Here is a 27,864-nt window from a genome sequence, read left to right as displayed (position 1 = left end):
GGGAGCTCACTGCATCCCACTGTGCCGCTTAAGCTCGTGTCTGCCAACTTGAAAGACAAGAGCGGGTGCGACCTGGGAGTGTGTCCCTGGCATTGAAAAGCCTCTGTCTCCGGCATGATTAGTGACTGGTTCCTTATTAATTTGGAATATTGGCATTAATAAGGAGGTGCTCCTGAAATGATATATGATAACGGGCTGCAATCAATCAGCTGCCGAAATGACTGGGTTTGGCTCTTTGAATTCTGAAGCTTGGAAATAATAATAATAATAATAATAATAATAATAATAATAATAATAATTTATTTATACCCCGCCCATCTGGCGGGGTTTGCCTCACAACGACCGGAAAGGAAGGGGGAGGACAAGGCGCTTTGTGTTTTCATATGGTTTTCAAAGGGTTCCTTTTTTCTGTTGCCCCCCCTGCAAAATGAAAACATTAATGGTAGCTGTAATGGTTCTAAGGGGTTGCTCGTGCGTAAGCAGGTGCCTATCTCCCCGGCTGGGTGCAAACACCTGGCTGGGTTGCCAAAGTGAACCTTTTCTGTCCGGACAGCCACTCGCCCGTGGCTGTCTCAATCGCTGGCAGAATCCGCCAGTGGGCGTTCCTTAAACTTCTTCCAGCAAAGTAGCTCTTTGACGCCTAGTCTCCTCCTACTCTCTCTGCGCGAAAGCCTTCTGTGCAGGGAGGGCGTGGACAACGGAGGACACCTACTCTCCCCGCTGGTCCCAGGCAAGGAGTCATGGGACCACCTCGCCACTTCCCCCACCTGCCCCCCTTCTCCACTAGTGTTACGCTGATTTCCTTCCCCAGAAGATGGGCTGCTCCTCCCGATCCCTGGACGCTCTCTGGAATCCCTCTGGCTTTCGCTCTCCCCCTCCAGTACTGATGGCAGTTCCCTGACAGTAGCCTTTCCTTCGAACACCAGTAATTCATGTGAGCTCCGGCTGTCTCACTCTGGGGGAAAAAATACAGTGTTGAATCCATGCTTAGTCATGTCAAGAGCAGGCCCACTGTAATCCATGGGGCTTGAATTCCAGTGGGTCTACTCAAAGCACAACTAAGTCTGGATCCAGCCCACTGTCAGTCAGTCAGGAAACCTAACCAGCTGAGAACTACAGGATATATATTAGCGCAAAGGAGATGGGAGTTCAGAACCACACACAAATATCCCACCGATCAGGACACATAGCACCCAAGCTTGTCGCAATGCGGGCAGCGCTCACGTTTGTGATGCGTAGGCGAGATCGGGCACGGCGGCGCAGCAGTCTTCCAGACCCCTTCTTGGCCAGGGGCTTCGCTCGGCGCTCGCTCGCAGAGATACCCTCGTAACCATCGCTCAAGCCAGACGCTACGTCGGACGTGTAGCTGTGTCGCGGGCGACCAAAACAGGAAGTGAAATATGAGCAAATGATCTGGGCACACATGACGAAAGGCGCCTCGGCTTACTGCCCCTCTGAATCCCTATCTGCTCTTTTTATCTCGCTGTGCCAGGACGGGTGAATCTGTGGCAAGAGCACGTGTGGGCATCCTTCACCAGTCATGAGGAGGCGCCATCGCCCCAAAAGGCCCGGCCCAGACGCAGCTCGCCTCCCTGTGGCTGTGGCCTCGGTGATGGAGCCACCTAGATTCAACTCCCTCAAAATCATGCGCCCGGACCCATGGCCCCTCTGCCCTCCTCACACTATGCCTCTGACACCACCCCATAAGCTACACAGCAAGGCTTGGGATGAGGAATGTGAGAGAAGCAGGTACAGTGGTACCTTGGGTTACAAACACCTCGGGTTACAAACACTTCGGGTTACAGACGCCGCTAACCTGGAAGTAGTACCTCAGGTTAAGAACTTTGCTTCAGGATGAGAACAGAAATCGCATGGCAGCAGTGGGAGGCCCCATTAGCTAAAGTGGTACCTCAGGTTAATAACAGTTTCAGGTTAAGAATGGTTTCAGGTTCAGTTTTATCTCCCGCTTGGACTACTGCAATGCGCTCTACGTGGGGCTACCTTTGAAGGTGACCCAGAAACTGCAATTAATCCAGAATGTGGCAGCTAGACTGGTGACTGGGAGTGGCCGCCGGGACCACATAACACCGGTCCTGAAAGAGCTGCATTGGCTCCCAATACGTTTCCGAGCACAATTCAAAGTGTTGGTGCTGACCTTTAAAGCCCTAAACGGCCTCGGTCCAGTATATCTGAAGGAGCGTCTCCTCCCCCATCGTTCTGCCTGGACACTGAGATCCAGCGCCAAGGGCCTTCTGGCGGTTCCCTCATTGCGAGAAGTGAGGTTACAGGGAACCAGATAGAGGGCCTTCTCGGTAGTGGCACCCGTCCTGTGGAACGCCCTCCCTTCAGATGTGAAGGAAATAAGTAGCTATCTTATCTTTAAAAGACATCTGACGGCAGCCCTGTTTTGGGAAGTTTTTAATATTTAATGCTGTATTGTTTTTAACACTCGATTGGAAGCCGCCCAGAGTGGCTGGGGAAACTCAGCCAGATGGGGGGGGGGGAATATAAATAAATTATTATTATTATTATTATTATTATTATTATTATTATTATTATTATTATTAAGTTCATAACCAGAGGTACCACTGTATCTCCTCACGTTCCCAGCAACCTAAACCCTGCAGCAAATTATCTCCCCACAGCAATCCGGCATGTCCTTACCTGTCCCCAGGGGAAGGGAAGTCGCTGATGGAGTTCACACTCACAGCAATAGTCTGGGGATATAAAAACCACCGTTGAAGGCAGGTTGCCGTGACAATTCGACACCTCCCTATTTCGAAGCGCACAGGGGCACCACGGCCGCCCATGCCAGGGGTCAGCACTGCCACTCACCGAAGCGAAGGAACGCTCAGGGGCGACTGGTGGGCTGGTGCAGCTCTGTGGCAAGTCGGACAAATCCACAAATCCAGAGGAGCTCAGGTATTCATCCGTCTCACAATCAGCTGGGGGGTGGAAATGAGAAAGAAAAAGGGTGACTGTGAAACGAAAGACCAGGCCTGGCTTCTAACTTACAAGTTCACTGGCAACTTTGTCCCAGATATGTTTACAGTGGTGCCTCGCAAGACGAAATTAATCCGTTCCGTGAGGCTCTTCGTATAGCGTTTTTTTTGTCTTGCGAAGCAAGCCCATTGACAGCTTAGCGGATTAGCGCTATTAGCGGTTTAGCGGCTTTTAGCGATCAGCTGTTAAGCGGCTTATCAGCGGATCAGCTGATAAGCGGCTTAGCAGCTTAGGAAAAGGGGGGGAAAGGGGGGGGAACCCGCAGGAACTCACAAGACATTTTCGTCTTGCGAAGCAAGCCCATAGGGAAATTCGTTTTGCGAAGCGCCTCCAAAACGGAAAACCCTTTCGTCTAGCGGGTTTTCCGTCTTGCGAGGCGTTCGCCTTGCGGGGCACCACTGTATTATTTTACATTGATTTACATTCAGATCATATAACACACAATTTACATCAAAATCTGTTTATTTGTCCTGGTGGCTTACCATCCTTACATCTGTGATGGTCTAATTCTCTCTCTTCCCCGCTGCCTCTCCAACCTCTTGAAGCTTATCTATTTACCTAAATCGCGTATTACAATCTTTTCTATTACCTCGCCATTGCTCATAAGTCAAAACCTGTTATGAAATTTTATTTGGCCATATTGCGTTCTTATATAGACTGAAGAGGGTCTCCATTCTTCCACAAATATTTTGTCTTTCTGATTCCTTATTTTAGCTGTGAGTTCTGCCACTTCTGAGTACCCCAGTAGCTTGAGCACCCATTCCTCCTTTGTTGGGATTTCTGGTGTTTTCCATTTTTGTGCGTAGTGTACTCTGGTGGCCGTGGTGGCATACAAAAACAATTTTACGAACCTTTTTTGGGATCTCTGTTTCACATATTCCCAGAAGAAATGCTTCTGGCTTTGCGGTTATATCTATTCTGAACATCTTTTTTTTTTAGTTCATTATATATTTTTTTGCATGTCCATCAGGTAGGGAAAAAGGAACCTTCCCACCAGCATAGGATTCCAACACTTATTTGAGACTGTTCTACACATCTTAGCCCAACTGGCAGGGTGTCAAATACCATCTGTGTAGCATTTTCATACAATTGTCCTTAACGGCATAACAAGTGGTAAATGTAATATCTGCCCTCCACATTTCCTCATATCAATGTTGAGGGGTTAGCTTTCAGAAGCGGCAAGCTGAGGTGACACCGAATTAATTTTGCCATTCTAACCACTTACACCATGCTGGTACTCTCTCGTAAAGGACAAAGGCAAAGGGCCCTGGACGGTTAAGTCCAGTCAAAGGCGACTATGGGGTTGTGGCGCTCATCTCGCTTTCAGGCCGAGGGAGCCGCCGTTTGTCCACAGACAGCTTTCCGGGTCATGTGGCCAGCATGACTAAATTGCTTCTGGCACAATGGGACACCGTGACAGAAACCAGAGTGCACGGAAACACCGTTTACCTTCCAGTCAGAGTGGTACCTATTTATCTACTTGCACTGGTGTGCTTTCGAACTGCTAGGTTGGCAGGAGCTGGGACCGAGCGACGGGAGCTCACTCCATCGCGGGGATTCGAACCGCCGACCTTCCGATCAGCAAGCCCAAGAGGCTCAGTGGTTTAGACCACAGCGCCACCCGCCGTGTATGCTCTCGTATGTAACAGTCGCCTACAGAGAGTTCCTTGGCTGACGGAGCGAGGGAACTTACATGTGGCTGAGGAATAGCCATGCTGATATCGGAAAGTCTGGTGCTGGTCGACCTCTGGTTCTTCCGGCTCAGGGGGGAAAGTTGGGCCGAGTGCAGAATCCCCGGATCCAGGCGTGGTGGGTGCCGAGGGCTGGGCAGGGCTGAGAGGGGGCGGAGAGTCTAGGTCCAGCAGATGAAGGATGTCAGGAGCCTGTTCGTGCCGCCTCTGCTCCTCCTGGGCCCGCTTAGCCTTCTCGCGCTGGCGCTTGATGGCCAGGACTCGCTCGCGCACCGCTTTGGCCACCAGTTTGTAGTCAGCTTCACACACAAAGCCCAAGACCACCTGCAGGAGCGGGGAGTGGGAACAGGCAGGGACAGAAGTGAAGGAGCTGGAGGAAACAAGAGTTCGAATTCTGGCACAAATGCACTTTCCCCCAAAGAATTGCGGGAACCGTCATTTGTGTGAAGGGGGCTAGGGATTGTGGCTCTGAACAAATCTCAGCCTCCCCAAATGGACGACAGTTCCCAGGATTCTTTGTGGGGGAAGCCATGACTGTTCAAAGTGGTATGAATACGCTTTAAAGTTACGGTGTGAGAATGACCATAGCCCTTGCCCAGAAATAGTACAACGGGTTAAGAACTTTGCTTCAGGATGAGAACAGAAATTGCGCGGCGGCGGCAGCAGTGGGAGGCCCCATTACCTAAAGTGGCGCTTAAGGTTAAGAACAGTTTCAGGTTAAGAACAGACCTCCGGAACGAATTAAGTTCTTAACCTGAGGTACCACTGTATTAATATTTCATTGTCCTAATCTACCTCGAGCCCCAGGAATATACTAACAGTGGTATCTCGATTTTCCAACGTCTCGGAAGTAGAACGTTTTGGCTTTCGAACGTCGAAAGCCCAGAAGTCACTGCTTTGGTTTTTGAACGCTTTTCGGAAGGCGAACATGCCACACGGGTTCCGTATTGAGTTTTCCGAACGCAAATGCTTCCAGAAATGCATGCTTCTGTTTTCGAATGTTTCAGAACTCAAACGGCCTTCCAGAATGGATTACGTTCGAAAACCGAGGTACCACTGTACCTCCATGGCGTATGGGCGATGAAATGGCTTTCCTCTAATGAAAGATTCCATAATGATGTTGTGCGCTTATACAGCGGTACCTCGGGTTAAGTACTTAATGCGTTCCGGAGGTCCGTTCTTAACCTGAAGCACCACTTTAGCTAATGGGGTCTCCCGCTGCGCCGCCAGAGCACGATTTCTGTTCTCATCCTGAAGCAAAGTTCTTAACCCGAGGTACTATTTCTGGGTTAGCGGGGTCTGTAACCTGAAGCATATGTAACCTGAAGCGTATGTAACCCAAGGTACCACTGTACAAGGTATCTATGCAGCCATTGCCCGAGAGCCAAACTCTGTAGAATCCTGAAGAAAATGCAACTGAGGAGACGGTTCCCAGTGAGTTCTGGGTAGGCCGAAGCCAAGGCACCTCTCCTTTTTGCAACCCACCCAACACTTCCGGTCTCTCCTGTCTTCCCTGCCCATGAGCCCCTTCTAACTCCTGGACTCCCTAAAGTCCAGACCAGCCTCCCTGACCCCTGAGAAGAACAGCGACTCGTACCATCTCCTGGGCCACTTCCTCAGCCACATCCTTATAGAGCTCGAATCGGAATTCCAGGGCGTTGTTGTCCTTATACTTCCCATGGAGCTTCTTTGAGTCATCCATCCTCAACCACAGCTTCAGGTTGGACTTCACGCCATCGTCCTCTTCAGCCAGCTCCACGTGGACTCCCGTGTCCTCTTGGAAGAAGGAGTGGTCCAGGAGATATTTGATGGTGTATCTGCAAGAGAGGGAGGGAGGCGAGGCGGATTTAAAGAAGGGCACAGAATTGGGATGGTGGCGAAGGGAACGCTTAGAGAGCGCAAGGGAAAAAGGTATCCCCGGCAGAGGCTGAAGGGTTGGGTGGCCCATAATAATTTATTTATATTTAAACCCTGCCCATCTGGCTGGGTTTCTCTAGCCACTCTGGTCGGCTCCCAACAGAATATTCAAAACACAATACAACATCAAACATTAAAAACTTCCCTAAACAGGGCCGCCTTCAGATGTCTTCTAAAAGTCAGATAGTTGTTTATTTCCTTGACATCTGATAGGAGGGCGTTCCACAGAGCGGGCGCCACTACAGAGAAGGCCCTCTGCCTGGTTTGCTGTAACCTCACTTCTCGCAGGGAGGGAACCGCCAGAAGGCCCTCGGAGCTGGACCTCAAGATTAGTCCATGAGCACAGATCCCATTTTATGTGTTTGTTCTTTAAAAAATCCTAAAGTCTTCTGAAGACTTGAGCAGCATGTTGAAGTTCTCATTAGCATTTGATATATGGAATTTCCAGTGATACTGCGGTACAGTGGTACCTTGGTTGTCAAACTTAATCCGTTCCAGGAGTCTGTTCGACTCTCAAAACCGTTGGAAAACAAAGGCACGGCTTCCGATTGGCTGCAGGAGCTTCCGGCACTCAAGTGGAAGCCGCGTTGGACTTTCAGCTTCCGAAAAACATCTGCAAACTGGAACACTTACTTCTGGGTTTGTGGTGTTCAAGAGTCGTTTTGTTCGGGAGCCGAGCTGTTCGAGTACCAAGGTACCACTGTATTTAAAAAATAAATCACTAGCGCTGAGGGCACAGCAAGCACGCTCCGGAGAAGCCGTTCGGCTCTCTGCTTTTCCAGACGTGCCTCACGGTGTTGTCTAGCAAGGAGGAAGTGCAAGCGGTTCCCCGCAGTGGCGTAGCGTGGGGGGTGCAGGGGGGGCCGGCCGCACCGGGCGCAACATCTGGGGGGGCGCGCTCGCACTCACAGCTCTCTGCCCCTACCTGGCTCACTCACTCTCTCTCACTGCAGTGCTGGCTGTGCGAATCCGATCCGAGTCGCCGGGTCGCCGCCCACTGTGGAGGGGGGGGGCCAGGCGTGCGGGTTAGGGGGCGCAAATTACTTGCCTTGCCCCGGGTGCTGACAACCCACGCTACGCCACTGGTTCCCCGTTTCCCCGCTGGAGAGCACAGCAGCGAATGTCGCTCACAGAAGGGGCAGGCGGGCAGCAGAAAACGCTGCTCTGTGAGCAGAGGCCAACCAAAGGCTGGATGAGAACAAAAACGGCAGACCCTCTTACGAATGAGAGCCTCCAAGAAAAAGTACGATAAGAAAAGTTAGGAAATTTGATTATGACTGGAATATTGTTATATGAAATAATGATATTGGAAACTGCTCCATTTAATTACAAGGAAATTCAGTTGGAAGAGATTAGAGGAAGTCAAGTAATATGTTTATGAAGTTGGATTTTAATTAACTAACTACCGTATTTTTCGCCCTATAGGAAAAAAAAATTCCTTTATTTCCTCCCCAAAAAAGTAGGTGCGTCCTATGGGACGAAAAATACGGTAAGTCTTATTGTATGTGGTGGTATATGTGAGGTTTGAATTACTTTATTTCCTTTAGTCTCTTTTTCTTTTATTATTGTCTTTTCTTTTTCTGTTATGTTAAAGTTATGCTTTTGTATGAAAATTAATCAACATTATTGGGGGAGGAAGGAATGAGAGCCTACAGCCCTCCTGTAACCAGCATTCTTTGCAAAGTCGCTCCCAAAACCTGTGGGTCACTTACGGTTGGCCTGTCCATCGGTGCCTAAGCAATGATGGGCAAGAGCAGCGTGCCTCTGAGCATGTGCAGAGTACCCACCCTTGGCCCACTTGCGGCTGAGTGGTACTGGCAGCTTTTTTTTCCCCATAGGAAAAAGAGCACTGCTTACATGACCCACAGACTCGTCCAATCCAGCAAGAGACTTCTGCCATTCTTATGTGCAGTTTAAAATAACAAGTGACATGTTTAAGTATGTGTCACACCCTTTTCCGCAGGTTGACTTGGGGATGAGGCTTCCAATGGGTTCTGCATTTCCACATGTGTCTCCAACTTTCTACCCCACAACAACCCGGACCATTGTTCTTTGCCCAAATGTCCTGGAGTTTTCGCTAAAGAAGAGCCCTGTACAGTACATTTCAAAGCACAATTCAAAGTGTTGGTGCTGACCTTGAAAGCCCTAAACAGCCTCGGCCCAGTGTACCTGAAGGAGCGTCTCCACCCCCATCGTTCTGCCCGGACACTGAGGTCCAGCTCTGAGGGCCTTCTGGTGGTTCCCTCACTACGACAAGCCAAGTTACAGGGAACCAGGCAGAGGGCCTTCTCGGTAGTGGCACCTGCCCTGTGGAACACCCTCCCACCAGATGTCAAAGAGAAAAACAGCTACCAAACTTTTAGAAGACATCTGAAGGCAGCCTTGTTTAGGGAAGCTTTTAATGTTTAATAGGTTATTGTATTTTAGTGTTCTGTTGGGAGCTGACCAGAGTGGCTGGGGAAACCCAGCCAGATGGGCAGGGAATAAATAATAAATTATTACAGTGGTGCCTTGCAAGACGAAAAGAATTCGTTCCGCGAGTCTCTTCGTCTAGCAGTTTTTTCGTCTTGCGCAGCAAGCCCATTGATGGATTAGTGGATTAGCGCTATTAGCGGCTTATCGGCTTAGCAGATAAGCAGATAAGCGGCTTAGAAAAATGAGGGGGGAAGGGAAAAAAAACCGCAGGAACTCGCAAGACATTTTCGTCTTGCGAAGCAAGCCCATAGGAAACTCGTTTTGCGAAGCGCCTCCAAAACGGAAAACCCTTTCGTCTAGCGGGTTTTTCGTCTTGAGAGGCATTCGTCTTGCGGAGCACCACTGTATTATCATTACTTCATTTCTTTAAAGAAAAATAATTATTTGGGTTGTAACCTGTATCAGGGGCGGGGAATAGTTGCTCGGTTCCAACCCCCCATCAGCCTCGCCCGGCCTGACCATTGGGCAGGGGTGATATGAGGGGGAGCCCAACCAAACCCAGAGAGCAACACGTTTTCCTGATCCCATAACCATTTACCCGCCAAGGGTAGCCGAAGTCAGGCCAGTGGCGGAGATCTCCCCTACCTTTCATACTTGTTCATCCGGATGCAGCCCTCAATGATCTCCTTCAGTTCAGGCACCTTCACATTGTGAAAACTGCTGGGCTTGATGCCCTGTGATAAAAGGGACGGAGGGCAGTTCAGATGGGGCCAGGGAGTCAAGAGGTTTTGGGGGAGGTTAGTGGGTGGACAGAAGTCAGGGCTTCATGAGGCTTCCAAGCCCCTTGTCCCCTGGGAGAAAGATTTTGCTTGCAAGTTAGGGATATGAAAACCTGGGAGGGGAAGAAACCAGAAAACTAGGGGTGGGACATCAGTCCCCCCCCCCAATTTTACCATCCCCCCCCCCCGGCAGATGGTGGTGTGGTTGCTCGAGAGCAAACAGGCAAGACTCCGACCTGTCTTTCCCAGGCTTTATTCTTAGTGCAAAACTAAGAACGTCGCAAGTTCATGTCAGGCTCAGTCGCTAGCAGAATCTGGGAGTGGTCGGTCCTTGTAGCTCCCCCAGCATAACAGTCGCTTGACCCCCAACCTTCTCCTCCCCTCCCTGCGCCGAAACCTACTGCTCAGAGTGGGTGCTGGCAAAGGGGTACTTTCCTCTTCTCCGGCTTGCTCAGGGTCCGTGTTGAGGCTCTCCCTAGCATCCCCTGGTCCCACCACCTCCTCTCCACTGGAGGTGGGGTTTTCCTCCTCGCTGGAGGAGGAACTGCTTCGCAAGACTTTCGGAGGTTCCCTATAACACAACTGCCCTTCCACCTCTCGCCTCTGAGCTGATGGCAGTTCCCTGAAATCCCCCATCCCAATTTTTCAGAAACAAATGGGTGGGTGTAATGGCCTGGGATTCGGACTCGGAGGCTGAACCTGAGGAATCCCAGTCTGCACAGGATTCCCCGCCTTCAGAACCAGCTGAGCCGGGGCTGGGGCTTGAGCCTGAAGGGTCCTCACCTGTGCTGGATCCTCAGGTGCAGGCACCAGCTGAGTCTGCTGGGGCTCCTGAGGTGATGGAGGACCCATTGCCTGCAGGTGCTCCACCCTCAGCCCCGGCAGAGGAAGCTGAGGTTGCCTCTGGGTCCGGTAACCCTCCAGCCTCTCCTGAGCTGCAGAGGCTCAGGGCAGAGAGGCGGAGGGAACTAAGTTCCCGCAGGAGGAGTGCTCACCTCCAGGCCAGGAGAGGCGAGTCATCTGTGGACCGGGGCCGCCCTATGCCTCAAGGCAGATAAAAGCCGACCAGCCCCAGTCCCAGGTTGCGGGAGCAACATTGTTGTTAGCCTGTTCCTGCCTGCACCCTGTCCTGCTCTTCTGCCGGAGCTCCTGACCTCACCCAACTCCCTGCCTTGGACCCAGCTTCAGATTTGTTGGACTGCCTCCATACTGCACCCTCGACCTCGGACTGGACTCGGACCTCGCCTCACGGTTAACCCACGGGACCAGCACAGTGGGGGAGCCTTGATTCCTCGCCCAATTTTTCTGGCCTTTTCCCAAGCCTTCAGATTTCTACTACAGGTAAGACAATCCAGCCTTGGAGAGAAGGTAAGCTTGAGTTTCCCCATCCTTGTCTGACTCTGACGATCAACAGCAGGTCTTTCACATAGCCGGGGCTCAGGCCCAGAGCTGGCCTGAATGCCAGGACCATAGCTGTCAACTTACAGATTTGAAAATAAGGGACCAGCAGCCTCAAAAATAAGGGATCAGCAGCCAAAATAAGGGATCAGCAGCCTCAAAAATAAGGGACCAGCAGCCTCAAAAATAAGGGATCAGCAGCCAAAATAAGGGATTTTAATCAACCAGCCGAAGTACGAAGTTAAAAGGGACCAGATAATTTGGGAGAGCAACGCCGGTTTTTAGCCCTTCGTTTCCAGAGGTTGCTGCTCAAGACACCAGCCGATGAAACACTGCAATTAAATAACTACAAGCAGCAACCACTTTTTGCGCAAAACGAAGTCCAAGCTACGACGATGCTGCTGCAGTTCTGTATCTTTTCTCTTGTGCTCCATCTGCAGCTCTCAGTCCCATCAGGCGGGACGGTGGGGGGGGGGGGGAAATAGCGCCCGAAGTAAACCCGCAGATCAGACCATCTATGCTACAAATCTATGGGAGAAGTGCTTGCGGTACTTCTTCCATTTCCCCCTCTATGGTTAGCCCTTGGAACACCTGCCGCCTCCTCCTCTCTCTGAGCTGCTTTCTCTATGGTTGCCCTCGCTCTCCTCTCAAGGCTCCTCAGCAATTCATAGGCCGCACCAGGCTGCCCATCTCATCCGGAGGCTCCAAGCAGAGCAGCTCAGTTCAGCGGCCGCGAGGAGGATGGCGGCGGAAGGGCCTGAGGCTCCCGCCAGTCCTGGCGGGGAGGGGCTCCCGGGGGCCGAAGCTGGTGAGAGGAGGCCGGAGGGGGGCAGGCCGGGCAGCCAAGCAACACAGTTGGAGCCTCCCTCCTCCCTGGCCGGCAGGGAGGGAGGGAGGGAGAGGAGCTGCTTCCTTAGAAACCTGGGAAATGTAAGGGACATCATCAATAGGGGACAGCAGCGGGACACAGCGCTGGGATAAGGGACTTTCCCGCCAAATAAGGGACGCTTGACAGCTATGGCCAGGACCCTATGTGCCTTTGCTTTGATCAGGTGACACCCACCCCATATGTTTTAAGCATGCATTTTAAGAACCTTGAGAATCGTCGCTTACCCTCGGACAGCTACGACTCCCAGCTCCCTTAACAAACTAACGTTCCCAGGCTTCTTTGGGGAAAATCATGTGCTTTGAAGGTATGGCATGGACGTGACTGCAGTAATTAGAGATGACCCACTCATTTGGCCTTGGGGGCAGGGCTTCCAAGTAGGAGAGCATGACTTCTAGTTAAGTTTGATTCCCCCAGAACTTCTCTTTTTTATGAATTACGGAGAGTCAAAAAGCCAGAACACAAGAGGCCCCCAAACAGGTTTTAAAAAATGATGCTCATTATCCCATACCGGACCGCCATAACATTTGGCATATCAAATGTTCCAACGTTTTTTGAAAGGGAATAATAATAATAAAATTTTATTTATATCCCGCCCTCCCCAGCCAAAGCTGGGCTCAGAGCGGCTAACAATAAAGGTAACACAGCATTCTAAAATCAATTCATTCTAAAAATTAATTCAGAATCAAATGAATGGCAACCATTGGGCTAGAGTTCTATGAGGATTACCAAAGGAGGGGGTCAGACTGTGCCCTGGCCAAAGGCCTCGTGGAACAGCTTTGTCTTGCAGGCCCTGCGGAAAGATGTCAAGTCCCGCAGGGCCCTAGTCTCTTGTGACAGAGCGTTCCACCAGATTGGGGCCACAGCCCAAAAGGCCCTGGCTCTGGTTGAGGCCAGCCTAACCTCCCTGTGTCCTGGGACCTCCAAGATGTTTTTGTTTGAAGACCGTAAGGTCCTCCGTGGGACATACCAGGAAAAGAGGGGGAAAGCAGCACAGGGGTTGGTGGAGGACCCAGTTTTCTGGAGCTGCAGAAAAGTCTGCAAACATGGAGAAAACATTGGATCAAAAGCCAAACCTGGGCTGCTCTCTCCCGGCTGCTGTATGTGGGTAGGATTCTGTGATATGCAGATCCCCCTTCTGTAATGACCACTCTTCCCTGGCCATAAAAGCCCACCCATTCCCAACCTTCCCTCCTTAAATCCCAAAGTTGCATCAAACACTTTCCAGATTCCTTGGAGCTCTCTCTAGTGTGGTGTAGTCGTTAAGAGTGGTAGAAAAACCCTGCGAGGCAGTCAGGACCGGATTTAGGTTTGATGAGGCCCTCAGCTCCTGAAGGTAACGGGGCCCTTTATATGTCCAGCTGTCCTTTGTCAGCAACAAATTGTCACTGTTTTTTGAGTGGAATATATGCTACATGGTGATTTATGGACCTAATAGGTATTTAAAGCCATTTGCACATGACAAAATGTGTACAGTGGTGCCCCGCAAGACGAACGCCTCGCAAGACGGAAAACCCGCTAGACGAAAGGGTTTTCCGTTTTGGAGGCGCTTCGCAAAACGAATTTCCCTATGGGGTTGCTTCACAAGACGAAAAAATCTTGCGAGTCCCCGCGGGTTTTTTCCGCTTTCCCCCCCTTTTCCTAAGCTGCTAAGCCGCTTAACAGCTGATTCGCTGATAAGCCGCTTAACAGCTGATCGCTAGAAGCCGCTAGACCGCTGTAGCGCTAATCCGCTAAGCTGTCAATGGGCTTGCTTCGCAAGACGAAAAAACCGCTAGACGAAGAGAATCACGGAACGGATTCTTTTCGTCTTGCGAGGCGCCACTGTATTTTATCAAAGTAATTGTTGAACTGAAATACAATTAAGTAGTAGTTTATTAATAGTGAAATATTTGGGGGGGCAGGAGAGTGAGAGCCAGTGTGGTGTAGTGGTTAAGAGTGGTGGACACGTAATCTGGTGAACTGGGTTCGCTTCCCTGCTCCTCCACATGCAGCTGCTGGGTGACCTTGGGCCAGTCACACTTCTCTGAAGTCTCTCAGCCCCACTCACCTCACAGCGTGTTTGTTGTGGGGGAGGAAGGGAAAGGAGAATGTTAGCTGCTTTGAGACTCCTTCGGGTAGTGATTGTGGGTAGGTTGTGGGGACGCAGGTGGCGCTGTGGGTAAAACCTCAGCGCCTAGGGCTTGCCGATCGCATGGTCGGCGGTTCGAATCCCCGCGGCGGGGTGAGCTCCCGTTGCTCGGTCCCAGCTCCTGCCCACCCAACAGTTTGAAAGCACCCCTAAGTGCAAGTAATGAAAGAGGTACCGCTTTATAGCGGGAAGGTAAACGGCGTTTCTGTGTGCTGCGCTGGTGCTGGCTCTCCAGAGCAGCTTCGTCATGCTGGCCACGTGACCTGGAAGTGTCTCCGGACAGCGCTGGCCCCCGGCCTCTTAAGTGAGATGGGCGCACAACCCTAGAGTCAGACACGACTGGCCCGTACGGGCAGGGGTACCTTTACCTTTAGGGGAGGGATATCAAATCAAAACTCTTCTACTCTTCTTCTTCTCCCTGGAAGGAGGAGGAGGAGACGGCTGGGGACCTAGCAAGGGGTGTAGCCCATAAGGGAGAGAGGTCAGCCCTAGATTCCCGAGTAAACAAGAGGCTATGCTCTCACCGAAGTGACCTTGCGATAGATCTGAGCCGCATTCTGGCATTCTGAGTAGGGGTATTCCGATGTGGCCATCTCCAGCATGCACATGCCAAAGGCATAAACATCCACGGCTTCGTCATATTTCTCCTCGTACATCTCTGGCGCCATGAATTCTGGGGTTCCTGGGAGAAGAGGAAGGAAGGGGTTTTTATCTGAGGCTCAGCCCCCTTCAGCCACTAGCTCAGCCGGTAGAGCGTGAGACTCTCAATCTCAGGGTCATGGGTTCGAGACACACAATGGGTGGAATATACCTGCATTGTAGGGTAGAGTAGATGGCCCTTGGGGTCCCCTTGTAGCTCTACAATTCCAGGATTCTATGATGCCACACATACCTATCCAGTAGGATAACCCTTTAATGTGAAATGGGTGCCACCCCATTACACATCCAGCTTCCGCTGAAGATCTCCAGTTCTGACTAATAAGGATCTAATAACCTTGAGCTTGACATGGGTGGCGCTGCGGTCTAAACCACAGAGCCTAGGGCTTGCCGATCGGAAGGTCAGCGGTTCGAATCCCCGCGACAGGGTGAGTTCCCATTGCTCGGTCCCAGCTCCTGCCCACCTAGCAGTTTGAAAGCACGAAGTGCAAGTAGATAAATAGGGACCGCTCCGACGGGAAGGTAAACGGCGTTTCCGTGTGCTGCTCTGGTTCGCCAGAAGTGCCTTAGTCATGCTGGCCACATGACCTGGAAAAACTGTCTGCACACAAACGCCGGCTCCCTTGGCCTTTAGAGCGAGATGAGCGCGCAACCCCAGAGTCATCCACGACTGGACCTAACGGTCAGGGGTCCCTTTACCTTTTTAACCTTGAGCTACAGCACATCTCTTCCACAACTGTTTCTCAATTCAAGCACAACTCACTTCTCATCATGCCATCTGTGCACCTGGTGAAAGCACGCAGAGCAGGTATCCTTGGTGTCTGTACCTCACCTGTGCAACTCCTATCCTCAGCGAGCATCACAACAATTCCAAGCCTATTATGGAGTATTTAACTTTAACTGGTCTTGGTGGACCACAAGTTTAACATGAGTCAACAGTGTGATGCAGCAGCAAAAAAAGCTAACGCTATTCTAGGCTGCATCAACGGAAGTATATTGTTCATTTCAAGGCAAGTAATAAAGGTAAAGGGACCCCTGAGCATTAGGTCCAGTGGTGACCGACTCTGGGGTTGCGTGCTCATCTCGCTTTATTGGCCGAGGGAGCCGGCATACAGCTTCCGGGTCATGTGGCCAGCATGACTAAGCTGCTTCTAGCAAACCAGAGCAGCGCATGGAAACGCCGTTCACCTTCCCACCAGAGCGGAACCTATTTATCTATTTGCACTTTGACGTACTTTTGAACTGCTAGGTTGGCAGGAGCAGGGACCGAGCAACGGGAGCTCACCCCATCACGGGGATTCGAACCACCGACCTTCTGATCAGCAAGTCCTAGGCTCTGTGGTTTAACCCACAGCACCACCCCCAACCCTTTTAAGGCAAGTAAAAGTTCCACTATTTTCTGTCTTGGTCAGACCACACCTGGAGCACTGCATCCAATTCTGGGCCCCACAATTTAAGAAGCATGTTGACAAGCTGGAACGTGTGCAGAGGAGGGCAACCAAGATGATCAAGGGACTGGAAGCCAAGCCTTATGAGGAACAATTGAAGGAGCTGGGTATGTTTAGCCTGGAAAAGAGGAGGCTGAGAAGATATTTGACAAACATTGTCAAGTATCTCAATGGCTGCCACATGGAAGATGGAGCAAGCTTGTTTTCTCCTGCTCTGGAAGGAAGGACTCAAACCAAGGGCTTCAAGCTCCAAGGAGATTCTGACTTAACATCAGGAAAAAACCTTTGGACAGTAAGAGCTGTTTGTTAGTGGAGTAGTCTCCCTTGGGAGGTTGTGGAATCTCCTGGGAGATTTTAAAGCAGAGGTTAGATGGCCATCTGTCATAGATGCTTTACCTGAGATTCCTGCATTGCAGAATGGTCCCTTCCAACTATACAATTATATGATTCTATGGTCTTTAGCAGGATTCGGGTGGCACTGTGGGTTAAACCACAGAGCCTAGGGCTTGCCGATCAGAAGGTCGGCGGTTCGAATCCCCGCAACAGGGTGAGCTCCCATTGCTCGGTCCCTGCTCCTGCCAACCTAGCAGTTTGAAAGCACATCAAAGTGCAAGTAGATAAATAGGTACCGCTCCGGCGGGAAGGTAAATGGCGTTTCCATGCGCTGCTCTGGTTCGCCAGAAGCGGCTTAGTCATGCTGGCCACATGACCCGGAAGCTGTACGCCGGCTCCCTTGGCCAGTAAAGCGAGATGAGCGCTGCAACCCCAGTCGGTCACGACTGGACCTAATGGTCAGGGGTCCCTTTACCTTTATGGTCTTTGGCTGGTTCATCCAACTCCCCCCCCCCCCCATTCAGTCTTTGATCTCTTTACCGGATACATGCCTGCTCTAATTCCTGTTATCCAAACCTGGCCCCCAGAGACAGAAACATCAAAGTACCTATGACACTCTTTGCAAATGATGCTCGCTTGAGTGTGGCCAGACCAAGGTCCCCGATTTTGACGGAGCCCGTGGGCCCCGTAATGAAAACATTGTCGCACTTCAGGTCGCGGTGGATGATCGGAGGCGACCGCGTGTGGAGGAAATGGAGACCCCGCAGGATCTGTCTGCTCCAGCGCTGGAGGACTTTTAGCTTCATCTCCTTGAAGCGCTTCAGATACCTACAAAATGGAAGCGCCATTAGACTCATAGCCACCTCACCTAAAGATCCAGCTGTGGGCTCCACCCTTAAGCAACGGTGTAAGACTGGACCGTCTGAGCAAAACCTTGCAATCTCTTTTTAAATTTTATTTTGTTTATACTTTTCAGGTTTATGGATTTCCATAATTTTGCTATCATTTTAATATTTCAAAACTTGACTTCCTTCCCCCTCTTTCTGCAGTTCCTGAAATATATATGTATGTATGTATATATATATATATATATATATATGCATGCATATCCAAATTCATTTAATTTGCTTACTTGTTTATGTACTTTAAACGTATACTCTTGTGAAACTGCAGGTTATTACAAAAATCCTGCTAATGCTTTTATCTGTTTGCAATTTATCTGTAAATATTCAATAAACCATCTCCATTCTTTTATAAAAAGCGGCTAACATCAAGTATAAAAACAACGGATTAAAATACAACTTAAAACACAGCCTCATTTCAGTGGAAGCCCAAATCAAAAACTGTTTGGGGAGGGAAGGTCAAATCTTCACCAAGGCCAACTGTCCAAACTGGTCCTACGTGGGCCAGAAAAAAGCCAGGGAAGTCCCCAAATAGGGATTCCATCACAGAAGGAAAAGGAAAGAGGGGGAGGGAATCAGGCTGATTCCAAGCCAAAGGCCAGGCGGAACAGCTCTCTCTTACAGGCCCTACAGAAAGAAATCAGATCCTGCAGGGCCCGGGTCTCATGGAAGAGAGCGTTCCACCAGGCTGGAGCCAGAGTTGAAAAGGCCCTGGCTCTGGTTAAGGCTAATCTGACTTCCTTAGGGCCCGTGACCTCTAGAGTACAGTCATAACTTGGGTTACAGCCGCTTCACGTTGTGTTCTTTCAGGTTGCGGACCGCCGAAACCCAGAAATACCGGAACGGGTTACTTCCGGGTTTCGGCGGTCGCGCATGCGCAGAAGCGCTGCTTGCACAGACGCAGGTTGCGAACACTGTGGGTTGCGAACGTGCATCCTGCACGGATCATGTTCGCAACCCAAGCTTCCACTGTAATCCTATTTATGGACCTTAAGGTCCTCCGCGGAAGTGAGAGCTGGACCATAAAGAAGGCTGATGGCCGAAGAAGTGTTGCTTTTGAATTATGGTGCTGGAGAAGACTCTTGAGAATCCCATGGACTGCAAGAAGATCAAACCTCTCCATTCTTAAGGAAATCAGCCCTGAGTGCTCACTGGAAGGACAGATCCTGAAGCCGAGGCTCCAAGACTTTGGCCACCTCATGAGAAGAGAAGACTCCCTGGAAAAGACCCTGATGTTGAGAAAGAGGAAGGGCACAAGGAGAAGGGGACGACAGAGGACGAGATGGTTGGACAGTGTTCTCGAAGCTACCAGCATGAGTTTGACCAAACTGCGGGAGGCCATGGAAGACAGGAATGCCTGGCGTGCTCTGGTCCAGGGGGTCACGAAGAGTCGGACACGACTAAACGACTAAACAACAACAACAACAACAAAGGTCCTCCGCGGGGCATACCAGGAGAGGTGGTCCCGTAGGTACGAGAGTCCTAGGCCTCGTGAAATGAAGGGCGTCCCCACTACCGCAGGACAACAGCCCCGGAGGCCCCATGGTCCTCTCCCCATTGACGCCACTGCCGCCTTCCCACGGTGGCCACCCAGCCAGTTTCATGCTCACGTTTTGAGGGTGCCTGAGGTCATGAGTTCGGTGACCAGGACGATGCAGACCTGCCCCTTCACCGAAGACTTCCACGAGTCGTAGAACCTTACGATATTCGGGTGCTGCAGCCCCTTCAGCATCTCCACCTCCTCGCTGAAGCGCTGCCTCTCCATTTTGGACAGCTTCCGCGTCTGAGAAAGGAGAAGGCAAAAGCGTTAAGAGCTGCACGGTCATCTCCGAGGCAGCCGACGTCACACAAACGAAATGGGAAATGATATACCAAGAATCGAAAAGGATGTTCAGAATAACTTTTATTTTTAAAAAAGCAACCGTAAGCTTTTCTTTTGGAAATTATAGGGACAGAACTACCTAAATTGTATAGAAATTAAGAAGGAGGAAATTAAGAAATTTTTGACAGTAATACATGAAGAATTAAAGAAGATGTTGAAAATATCAATAATAATGGATTGATAAGGGAAGAGATACCACGGGGGGGGGGGGGGATCTTATAGTGATTGCTGCTAAGTGGAAGTCACAAACTCTACCCTTAAGGGAGGAATGGATTTGTAAACTAAATGAATACTTAACTCTGGCAAAACTAACGGCTATTATAAGAAACCAATCAAATCAAAAATTTAAAAAGGAGTGGGAATGGTTTGATGAATATATGGTAAAATATGTAAAGTATCTGAGGGAAGGTAAATTAGTAAGGAAAGATAATAAGAATATATAGAAGATTTGGCAAGGTTGTAAAATGTAAAGATAAATGTAATCTCAGAATGTGGAGGAAATCGAGTGGGGGCAGAGGGAAGCGGGGGGGGGAGAATATTAGGTTTGATTGACAGATATATGGGGGGTGGGGAGGATGTGGTGATGGCCTTGGTTTATTTATATTGTGATGCAATATGGAAAAAAACCAATAAAATATTGTATTGACAAAAAAAAATTGTATAGAAATTTATTTATGTATGCTACTACAGCAGCAAGAATGTTAATAGCCCGAAAATGGAAAGAAGAAGTCCCAGCAGAGGAAGAATGGATACAAAAACTTATGGAATATGCAGAAATGGTGAAATGTACTGGAATAATAAGAAAGAATGGAAACGGTTTGTGGAATATTTACAGAGAAATTGTAAACAGATGAAAACATTGGCAGGATTATTGTAATAACCTGCAGTTTCACAAGAGTATATATTTGCAGTAGATAATTAAATGAGCAAGTTAAATGAATTTGGATATGCAGAAGATATATATAAAAATAAATTTAAGGAACCACAGAAAGAGAGGGAGGGAAGTCAAATTCTGAAATGTTAAATTGATCATAAAATCAATGAAATGTTTTGACTTGAAAAGTATAAATAAAAACTAAAACAAAAAAGCCAAAGTGAGTTTTTGTAATGTAAGCAAACTTTCAAACTTTCGTTTTAATTTCGACATGTGACATACAATTTAAGGTGTCAATGTCTTCTCAAGTTCACCCCCCCCCCGCCTGCTCCCACCCCTTCCTGTTAAAAGTTGGGGTTTGTAAGATCAAAAAAGTGGCAAGGTGACTTTCTTGACTGCCTTGTGCTGTTCAACTTGCCTGCCAACTTAATTCGTCGCCAAGAAGCTGGTAAGCTCACAGAGATGGGATCCTTCACAAGCTTGCCAGATTTTTATTGTACAATGCTGGTTCCCCCCAGTTCTACTGCGGCTAATTCGATTAGGAGGATCTTGTTTAAAAAAGGAAGGTATTTAAATCACAGAGAGGGGCTGCACCAGGCTCCAGTGAATAGAAATTTAAAGGTGGGGAGTTCAGTTAAATCTCCTGGGAATAGTGATTTTTTATCAGGGAAGCGGGCAAAGAGTGGCAATTCCTGCAGAGGAAGGGGAGCCCTCAGGGAATGGAAGAGTTTCACTCTGAATACACCTTTGTGCACTTTTCTAAACCTACACTCTGTGAGTGGGGAACATTTTTAATTCTTGTTAAATGCTATTATGATTATTATTCATTTTTATGCCCTGCCTTTTCCCTCGACAGGGACTCCAGGTGGCTTACAGATAAAATAGTAAAGGTAAAGGTACCCCTGACCATTAGGTCCAGTCACAGCCGACTCGGGTTGCGGCGCTCCTCTCGCTTTATTAGCCGAGGGAGCTGGCGTACAGCTTCCGGGTCATGTGGCCAGCATGACTAAGTCGCTTCTGGCGAACCATAGCAGCGCACAGAAACGCCGTTTACCTTCCTGCCGGAGTGGTACCTATTTATCTACTTGCACTTTGACGTGCTTTCGAACTGCTAGGTTGGCAGGCGCTGGGACCGAGCAACAGGAACTCACCCCGTCGCGGGGATTCAAACCACCAACCTTCTGATCGGCAAGTCCTAGGCTCTGTGGTTTAACCCACAGCGCCACCTGCGTCCCTTACAGATAAAATAAGAACAGCTAAAAGCATAACAATCACTAACAAAAAAATCAGCATGGATAGAATTAAATCTATCTACAGTGGTACCTCGGTTTTTGAGCATCTCAGAAGCTGAACATTTCAGTTTTCGAATGCCAAAAACCTGGAAGTAAATGCGCCTCAGAAGTTGAATGGCTTCCACCGCGTGCTTTTCAATTTTCTCAGTTGAACCCTTTTAGACAGTCCTTTGCGCCTCGGTTTTCGAATGTTTCGGAAGTTGAAGGGTCTTCTGGGACGAATTACGTTTGAGAACTGAGGTACCACTGCATATGGTTTTCATATATCCACCACTATATTTACAAACCACTTCGATTGGCAGAATTGGCACTACTACAGGTGCCACCTAATACCCGTTCCGCATTTGATGGTTTAGTGTGGCTGTGGCAGCGCCTACCCTTGGAACTCCCTGCCTATTGACATCAAGCAAGCGCCTTCAACTGTATTTTCCTGCTGGACAAGCGTACCCAGATGCTTAGAAAACCGAGGTGAGACAAATAACAACAACAACAACAACAACAATTTTCTTTATACCCCGCCCTCCCCAGCCAAGACCGGGCTCAGGGCGGCTAACAACCAATAATAAAAACAAGTTGATTGAAATACAACTTAAAAAACAAGATTAAAATGCAATGTTAAAACAATTAAAACATTAAAATGCAGCCTCACCACAGGAGGAGAAAGGAAAAAAGAAAGAGAGGGAGGGAATCAAATTGATAGATGCCAACAACATGCTAAATTGCTAGAATGCATCGCAGCATTTCAGGCTTCAAGTTAAAAACTTCCAAGAAATAGATAAACCAGAGTAGCAGCCAAAAGAGGAGGTTAGAATCTTTTTCCTTGACACGCTACTTTTCTTTTTGCGAGGACATTTTTCCCCCTGAAGGGGAGCATTCAAAAGAAGTACCTCTCTTTTGAAGGGTACTCTCCCAACTCATTTTACTGCAAAAGTGGACCCAGAGTGATATTGGCCTAGCTCAGGGGTCTGCAACCTTTAAGACAAAAAGAGCCACTTGGACCCATTTCCAAAGAAGAAAAAAAACTGGGAGCCGCAAAACCATTGCGACATTTAAAACAAATATATCTCCAGAGCCGCGATCTGACAGCGGGTGGGAAGGTGACGTCGGGACAGTGCGTGACTAACGCACGCACCGCCCCCATGCGACATCACAGCCAGTACAGCGCCCGTCACAGTGGGGAGTGTCAGGGCGCACAATGCGCCTCCTCCCCTCGCTAGTATCCGCCCCGGAGCCGCGGCAAAGGTGTAAAAGAGCCACATGCGGCTCCGGAGCCGCGGGTTGCAGACCCCTGGCCTAGCTAGAAAATGATGGGTGTGTGTGTCTGTTCTCGTTTCATTTCACAGCAGTCCAAGAGAGCTCTGCGTCTGACACACACAGAAAAATCCTGCAAAGTACGTTGCCGAGATCAATCCTGCCTGGTTTGAACTAGTCCCTCTCTCAAGTCCCAGGTAGATGGTCCCTGAGGGAAAACTTGCATTTCCCAACATAAAAAGCAGGGAGAGATGTCTCATCACCTCGTGATATTTCAGTCCCTCCACGCTGCAGTTCGTCCAGATTCTCTGCTTTGGGCCGACATCGCCCTATCTCTTTCATCACCGTTTTGCTCCACGGACGTCAGCAGCCGAAGGGGATGAATGCAGCCTTTCTCCAACGCCAGAAAGCCAAACGGAACCGTAAAAAAGTCCTTCCCAGAACCACCTTTCCATCACCACCACTGCAAACATACACGGCACCAGCAGCAGCCACCTTCCTAAAGGAGCTGTAGCCATTCTGCTTCCTGATCTACAATGGCAGAACCAAGGTCAAGGTGGGCGGGACAGGTACAAGGAAGAAATCGCACAGAGCCCTGTGGAAGGGGGTCCCCAGGAGCTGTGCCTAATAATAATAATAATAATAATAATAATTTATACCCCACCCATCTGGCTGGGCATCCCTAGCCACTCTGGGCAGCTCCCAACAGAATATTAAAAATACGATAAAACATCAAACATTAAAAACCTCCCTAAACAGGGCTGCCTTCAGATGTCTTCTAAAAGTCAGATAGTTGTTTATTTCCTTGACATCTGATAGGAGGGCGTTCCACAGAGCGGGCGCCACTACAGAGAAGGCCCTCTGCCTGGTTTGCTGTAACCTCACTTCTCGCAGGGAGGGAACCGCCAGAAGGCCCTCGGAGCTGGACCTCAAGATTAGTCCATGAGCACAGATCCCATTTTATGTGTTTGTTCTTTAAAAAATCCTAAAGTCTTCTGAAGACTTGAGCAGCATGTTGAAGTTCTCATTAGCATTTGATATATGGAATTTCCAGTGATACTGCGGTACAGTGGTACCTTGGTTGTCAAACTTAATCCGTTCCAGGAGTCTGTTCGACTCTCAAAACCGTTGGAAAACCGAGGGCGGGTGCCACCACCGAGAAGGCCCTCTGCCTGGTTCCCTGTAACCTCACTTCTTGCAATGAGGGAACCACCAGAAGGTCCTTGGAGCTGGACCTCAGTGTCCAGGCTGAATGATGGGGGAGATGCTCCTTCGGGTATACTGGGCCTTTGAGGACCTTTAGGGCTTTAAAGGTCAGCACCAACGCTTTGAATTGTGCTCAGAAACGTACTGGGAACCAATGTAGGTCTTTCAGGACCAGTGTGATATAGTCACGGCGGCCGCTCCCAGTCACCAGTCTAGCTGCTGCATTCTGGATTAGTTCTAGTTTCCGGGTCACCTTCAAAGGTAGCCCCACGTAGAGCGCATTGCAGTAGTCCAAGCGGGAGATGACTAGAGCATGCACCACTCTGGTGAGGCAGTCCATATGCAGGATGTGAGGTTTGGGACAGGGGGTGTTTTGCCCTGGCAAACATCTGGAGCCCCCCTTTTTTTCTCATACAATATGTCCTCTAATTGCTACCTCATGTAACATGGCTGCCCTCCTCCTGAAGTTGGTAGTGGGGGGGGGAACATTTGAGAGAGGGGGGCAGCGCAGGCAGGCAGGCAAGCTGCAGCAACAAGCGAAGGGCAATGGCAAGGATCCAGCCTTCTCTCCTGCCAAGCCAGAATCGGACCCCAGTTGGGCAAGGGCCAGAACCGCTGCCGGCACCAAGCTCTCCGCTCTGTCCAGATGCAGCTGGAACAGAGGGGGGCATTTGGCTCGCAGGAGCTGGCTGCGAAAAGAGCGAAAATTGCCGAGGCAAACACGGCAGCCCAGGTCCACCCCTCCTCTGCTCCTCAAGGGAGCTCAGTTGGAAGAGAAACGGCGGGGGGGACGACAGACGGAACGTGTTTTAAAAGCGGCCGCTCTGCCAGGGATTCGGCTGCGTCTCTTTCCGGTGAGCGGGGCCCACCTGCTAGGTCACACTGCCGCCATGTGCCGGCGGGAACCGCCTCACAGCCTCATTGGCCCGGGCCTCGGTGGTGGAGCTGGAGGCGGTTCGTATTTTTACACTCGGGGTGTTTATGAAGTTTTGCTACAGATGCAGCTGTGTGCCGTCAGAAGCTGTGAAAGCTTCATTGTCCGCAGCACAGGAGAGGCGAGGGAAAGTTAACACAGGGCCAGAACGGCTTCATAAATGAAGGCATATTTGTAGCAAGGGGGGAGAGGAGCCCCTGCAGCTTGCATGAGGAGTGGTAGCTGTTCAGGAGCGAAACAGTGCAATAGGAAAGGGGAGCCTGACTACAGTCTCTAAAAACCGTAGGGGCCTCAGCTCCTCGGTTTCTGGATGCGCTCCAGCAGACCCTCTTAGGCCTGGTGCGCCACAGAAAGAGCCACAGTTTGCTAATGCCCACAAACCAAATAAATTGGATACGATTGGGAAAATCTAGGAGCAGCTCAACTGGATTAAATTCACAACTACACTAAAGGATAGAGAAACGTTATCAGGAGCAGCTAGGTAAACGGGATTTTAGTAACTAGCTGCATAAAAAGGCGAACTGCGAATATACGGAGATGGAGTGAAATACTTTTACAATGTGCTAAAGAAGCTGCAAGGGACGCGGGTGGCGCTGTGGGTTGAACCACAGAGCCTAGGACTTGCCGATCAGAAGGTCGGCGGTTCGAATCCCCGCAACGGGCTCCCGTTGCTCGGTCCCTGCTCCTGCCAACCTAGCAGTTCGAAAGCACGCAGTGCAAGTAGATAAATAGGTATCGCTCCAGCGGGAAGGTAAACGGTGTTTCTGTGTGCTGCTCTGGTTCGCCAGAAGCGGCTTAGTCATGCTGGCCACATGACCCAAAGCTGTACGCCGGCTCCCTCGGCCAGTAAAGCGAGATGAGCGCCGCAACCCCAGTGTCGTTCGCGACTGGACCTAACGGTCAGGGGTCACTTTACCCTTACCTTTAAAGAAGCTGCAATATTTTGATCAAAGCGATAGTACTGCATGTACTGCGTTTCCACCTTTAGAGCAGTGCAGTATCTATCAGAATGTGTGAACTGGCTTTTTTTACGGTAGAAGTAAATGCTTGCAAATATGTGTTTCCAAAGGTGCCAGAGTTTGCTATATCAAACTTTGAATCTGCATCCACACAATCCATGTGGATTAAGAACTCCTCAAGGTCCCCACCAGACTGGCGTTTTTGTAGGTGTTTTCTGCAACATGCAACTGATGCAATGACAGCGTATTAGTGGTGGATTTACACCGGACTGTAAACACACCATTTTGCTTTTATCGGTGGCTTGGTGATACTCTCCCCAAGCTGCCATACTATTGCCCTCTGGAGGGGCACTCTTGCACTATAGTGCCACAAAACTAGGGTAACAAATGCCTCTGGAACATTTATGGTATAAAAAGCTACAGGTTAGGTCAGTTGGTTAGAGCAGGGTTCAGCAAACCTTTTCCTCAGACCTTGTGGGGGGCCGAACTATATTTTGAAAAAAAGAAGAACGAATTCCTATACCTCACAAATAACCCACATGCATTTTAAATAAAAGCACACATTCTACTCATGCAAAAACACGCTGATTCCCAGACCGTCCGTGGGCCAGATTGAGAAGGTGATTGGGCCATATCTGGCCCCAGGGCCTTAGTTTGCCTACCCATGGGTTAGAGTGTGGTGCTGATGATGCCAAGGTTGCAGGTTCAAATCCCTGCATGGGACAGCTTGCCTATTCCTGCAGGGTTGAACTAAATGATCCACAGAGTCCCTTCCAACTCTACAATTCTAGAATTCCAGCAGGAAGTTATAGGACATGCACTGAATGGAACTCAGACAGTATGTCTGCCCCAAGACATTCGTAAGAACAGTTTTGAACGTGGGTTCTGCACAGAACCGCCCTGACACTTTCCTGAGCACAGATAATCAAGAATGCAAAATAAAAAGAAAAGAAAAGAAAGCTGTAGGAAAGCTATCCAAGACAGAAGCCATCCTATAAGCGATACCCTCTACCCTGAAAGCCCCGTCCCCTAATCTATCAAATAAGCTTCTTCCTCTTCTTCAGCTGCTACCCTACTGCCAGACAGGCTTGCCAGAAGCTGTTAGTTTAGAGCCTGACATCTTCGGAAAAGGGAACACTTAATTGCTTTCTGAAGTCATTCAGACTACTGGGATTTACGGTTCGCAAGTCTAGACGGCCCTCGTTTAGTGGCAGTTTGCCCCTTGGAAGGAAGGTGTGGATCCGTCCGGACTTCTACCCCACACCCCTGGAAGAGCTCACTCCCGATCGGCTCCTATCCTGGGGGGCTGACAGCGTAAGGCTCCGCCTTGCCCTGGAGATTCTCCATACAGTGGTACCTCAGGTTAAGAACTTAATTCGTTCCGGAGGTCCGTTCTTAACCTGAAACTGTTCTTAACCCAAGGTAACGGGGCCTCCTGCTGCTGCCGCGCCGCCGGAGCACAATTTCTGTTCTCATCCTGAAGGAAAGTTCTTAACCTGAGGTACTAGTATTTTCCGGCATATAAGACTGGGCGTTTAAGACGACCCCCAACGTTTCCAGTTAAAATACAGAGTTTGGGATATACTTGCCGTATAAGACTACCCCTCTTCCAACACAGACCAAATAAAATTTTTAAAAACCAGTCTCCAGTCCGGCTCGGAAATCCACTCCACTTCCCAGTGGCCAGGGGCTTCTGGGGCCAATTTTCAAGTGTATTTCTGCTTCATCTAAAGAGCTTGGTGTCCTCTAATTTAATTTGTTGTCGTTTTGTCCTTTGGTGGGGAGTTGCTGCAGGAGCTGCTGCTGGAGCCGGTGTATAAGACGACCCCCCGACTTTTGAGAAGATTTTCCTGGGTTAAAAAGTAGTCTTATACGCCAGAAAATACAGTATTTCTGGGTTAGCGGA

The 27,864-nt window shown here is 49.6% G+C and overlaps 1 protein-coding gene across 1 annotated transcript in view; it reads right to left on the bottom strand.

Annotated features, from left to right (window-relative positions):
• WNK4 (WNK lysine deficient protein kinase 4) overlaps positions 1-27,864 on the bottom strand; it is a 66,026-nt gene that overhangs the window by 21,126 nt on the left and 17,036 nt on the right. Inside the window, exons 2-10 of the mRNA XM_083709059.1 lie at positions 19,171-19,343; positions 17,266-17,486; positions 14,745-14,902; positions 9,672-9,760; positions 6,292-6,511; positions 4,697-5,018; positions 2,836-2,945; positions 2,665-2,717; positions 1,225-1,366 (exon numbers count right to left, since the gene is read on the bottom strand). Coding sequence (XP_083565185.1) covers positions 1,225-1,366; positions 2,665-2,717; positions 2,836-2,945; positions 4,697-5,018; positions 6,292-6,511; positions 9,672-9,760; positions 14,745-14,902; positions 17,266-17,486; positions 19,171-19,343 — 1,488 coding nt within the window. The remainder of the gene's footprint in view (positions 1-1,224; positions 1,367-2,664; positions 2,718-2,835; positions 2,946-4,696; positions 5,019-6,291; positions 6,512-9,671; positions 9,761-14,744; positions 14,903-17,265; positions 17,487-19,170; positions 19,344-27,864) is intronic.

The sequence above is a fragment of the Podarcis gaigeae genome (genome assembly GCF_964106915.1).
Source record: "Podarcis gaigeae genome assembly, chromosome: 13".
In the NCBI taxonomy this organism is placed as follows: domain Eukaryota; kingdom Metazoa; phylum Chordata; class Lepidosauria; order Squamata; family Lacertidae; genus Podarcis; species Podarcis gaigeae.
Note: the sequence above shows the minus strand (reverse complement) of the source record. Positions and strands in the feature narration are given on the sequence as shown.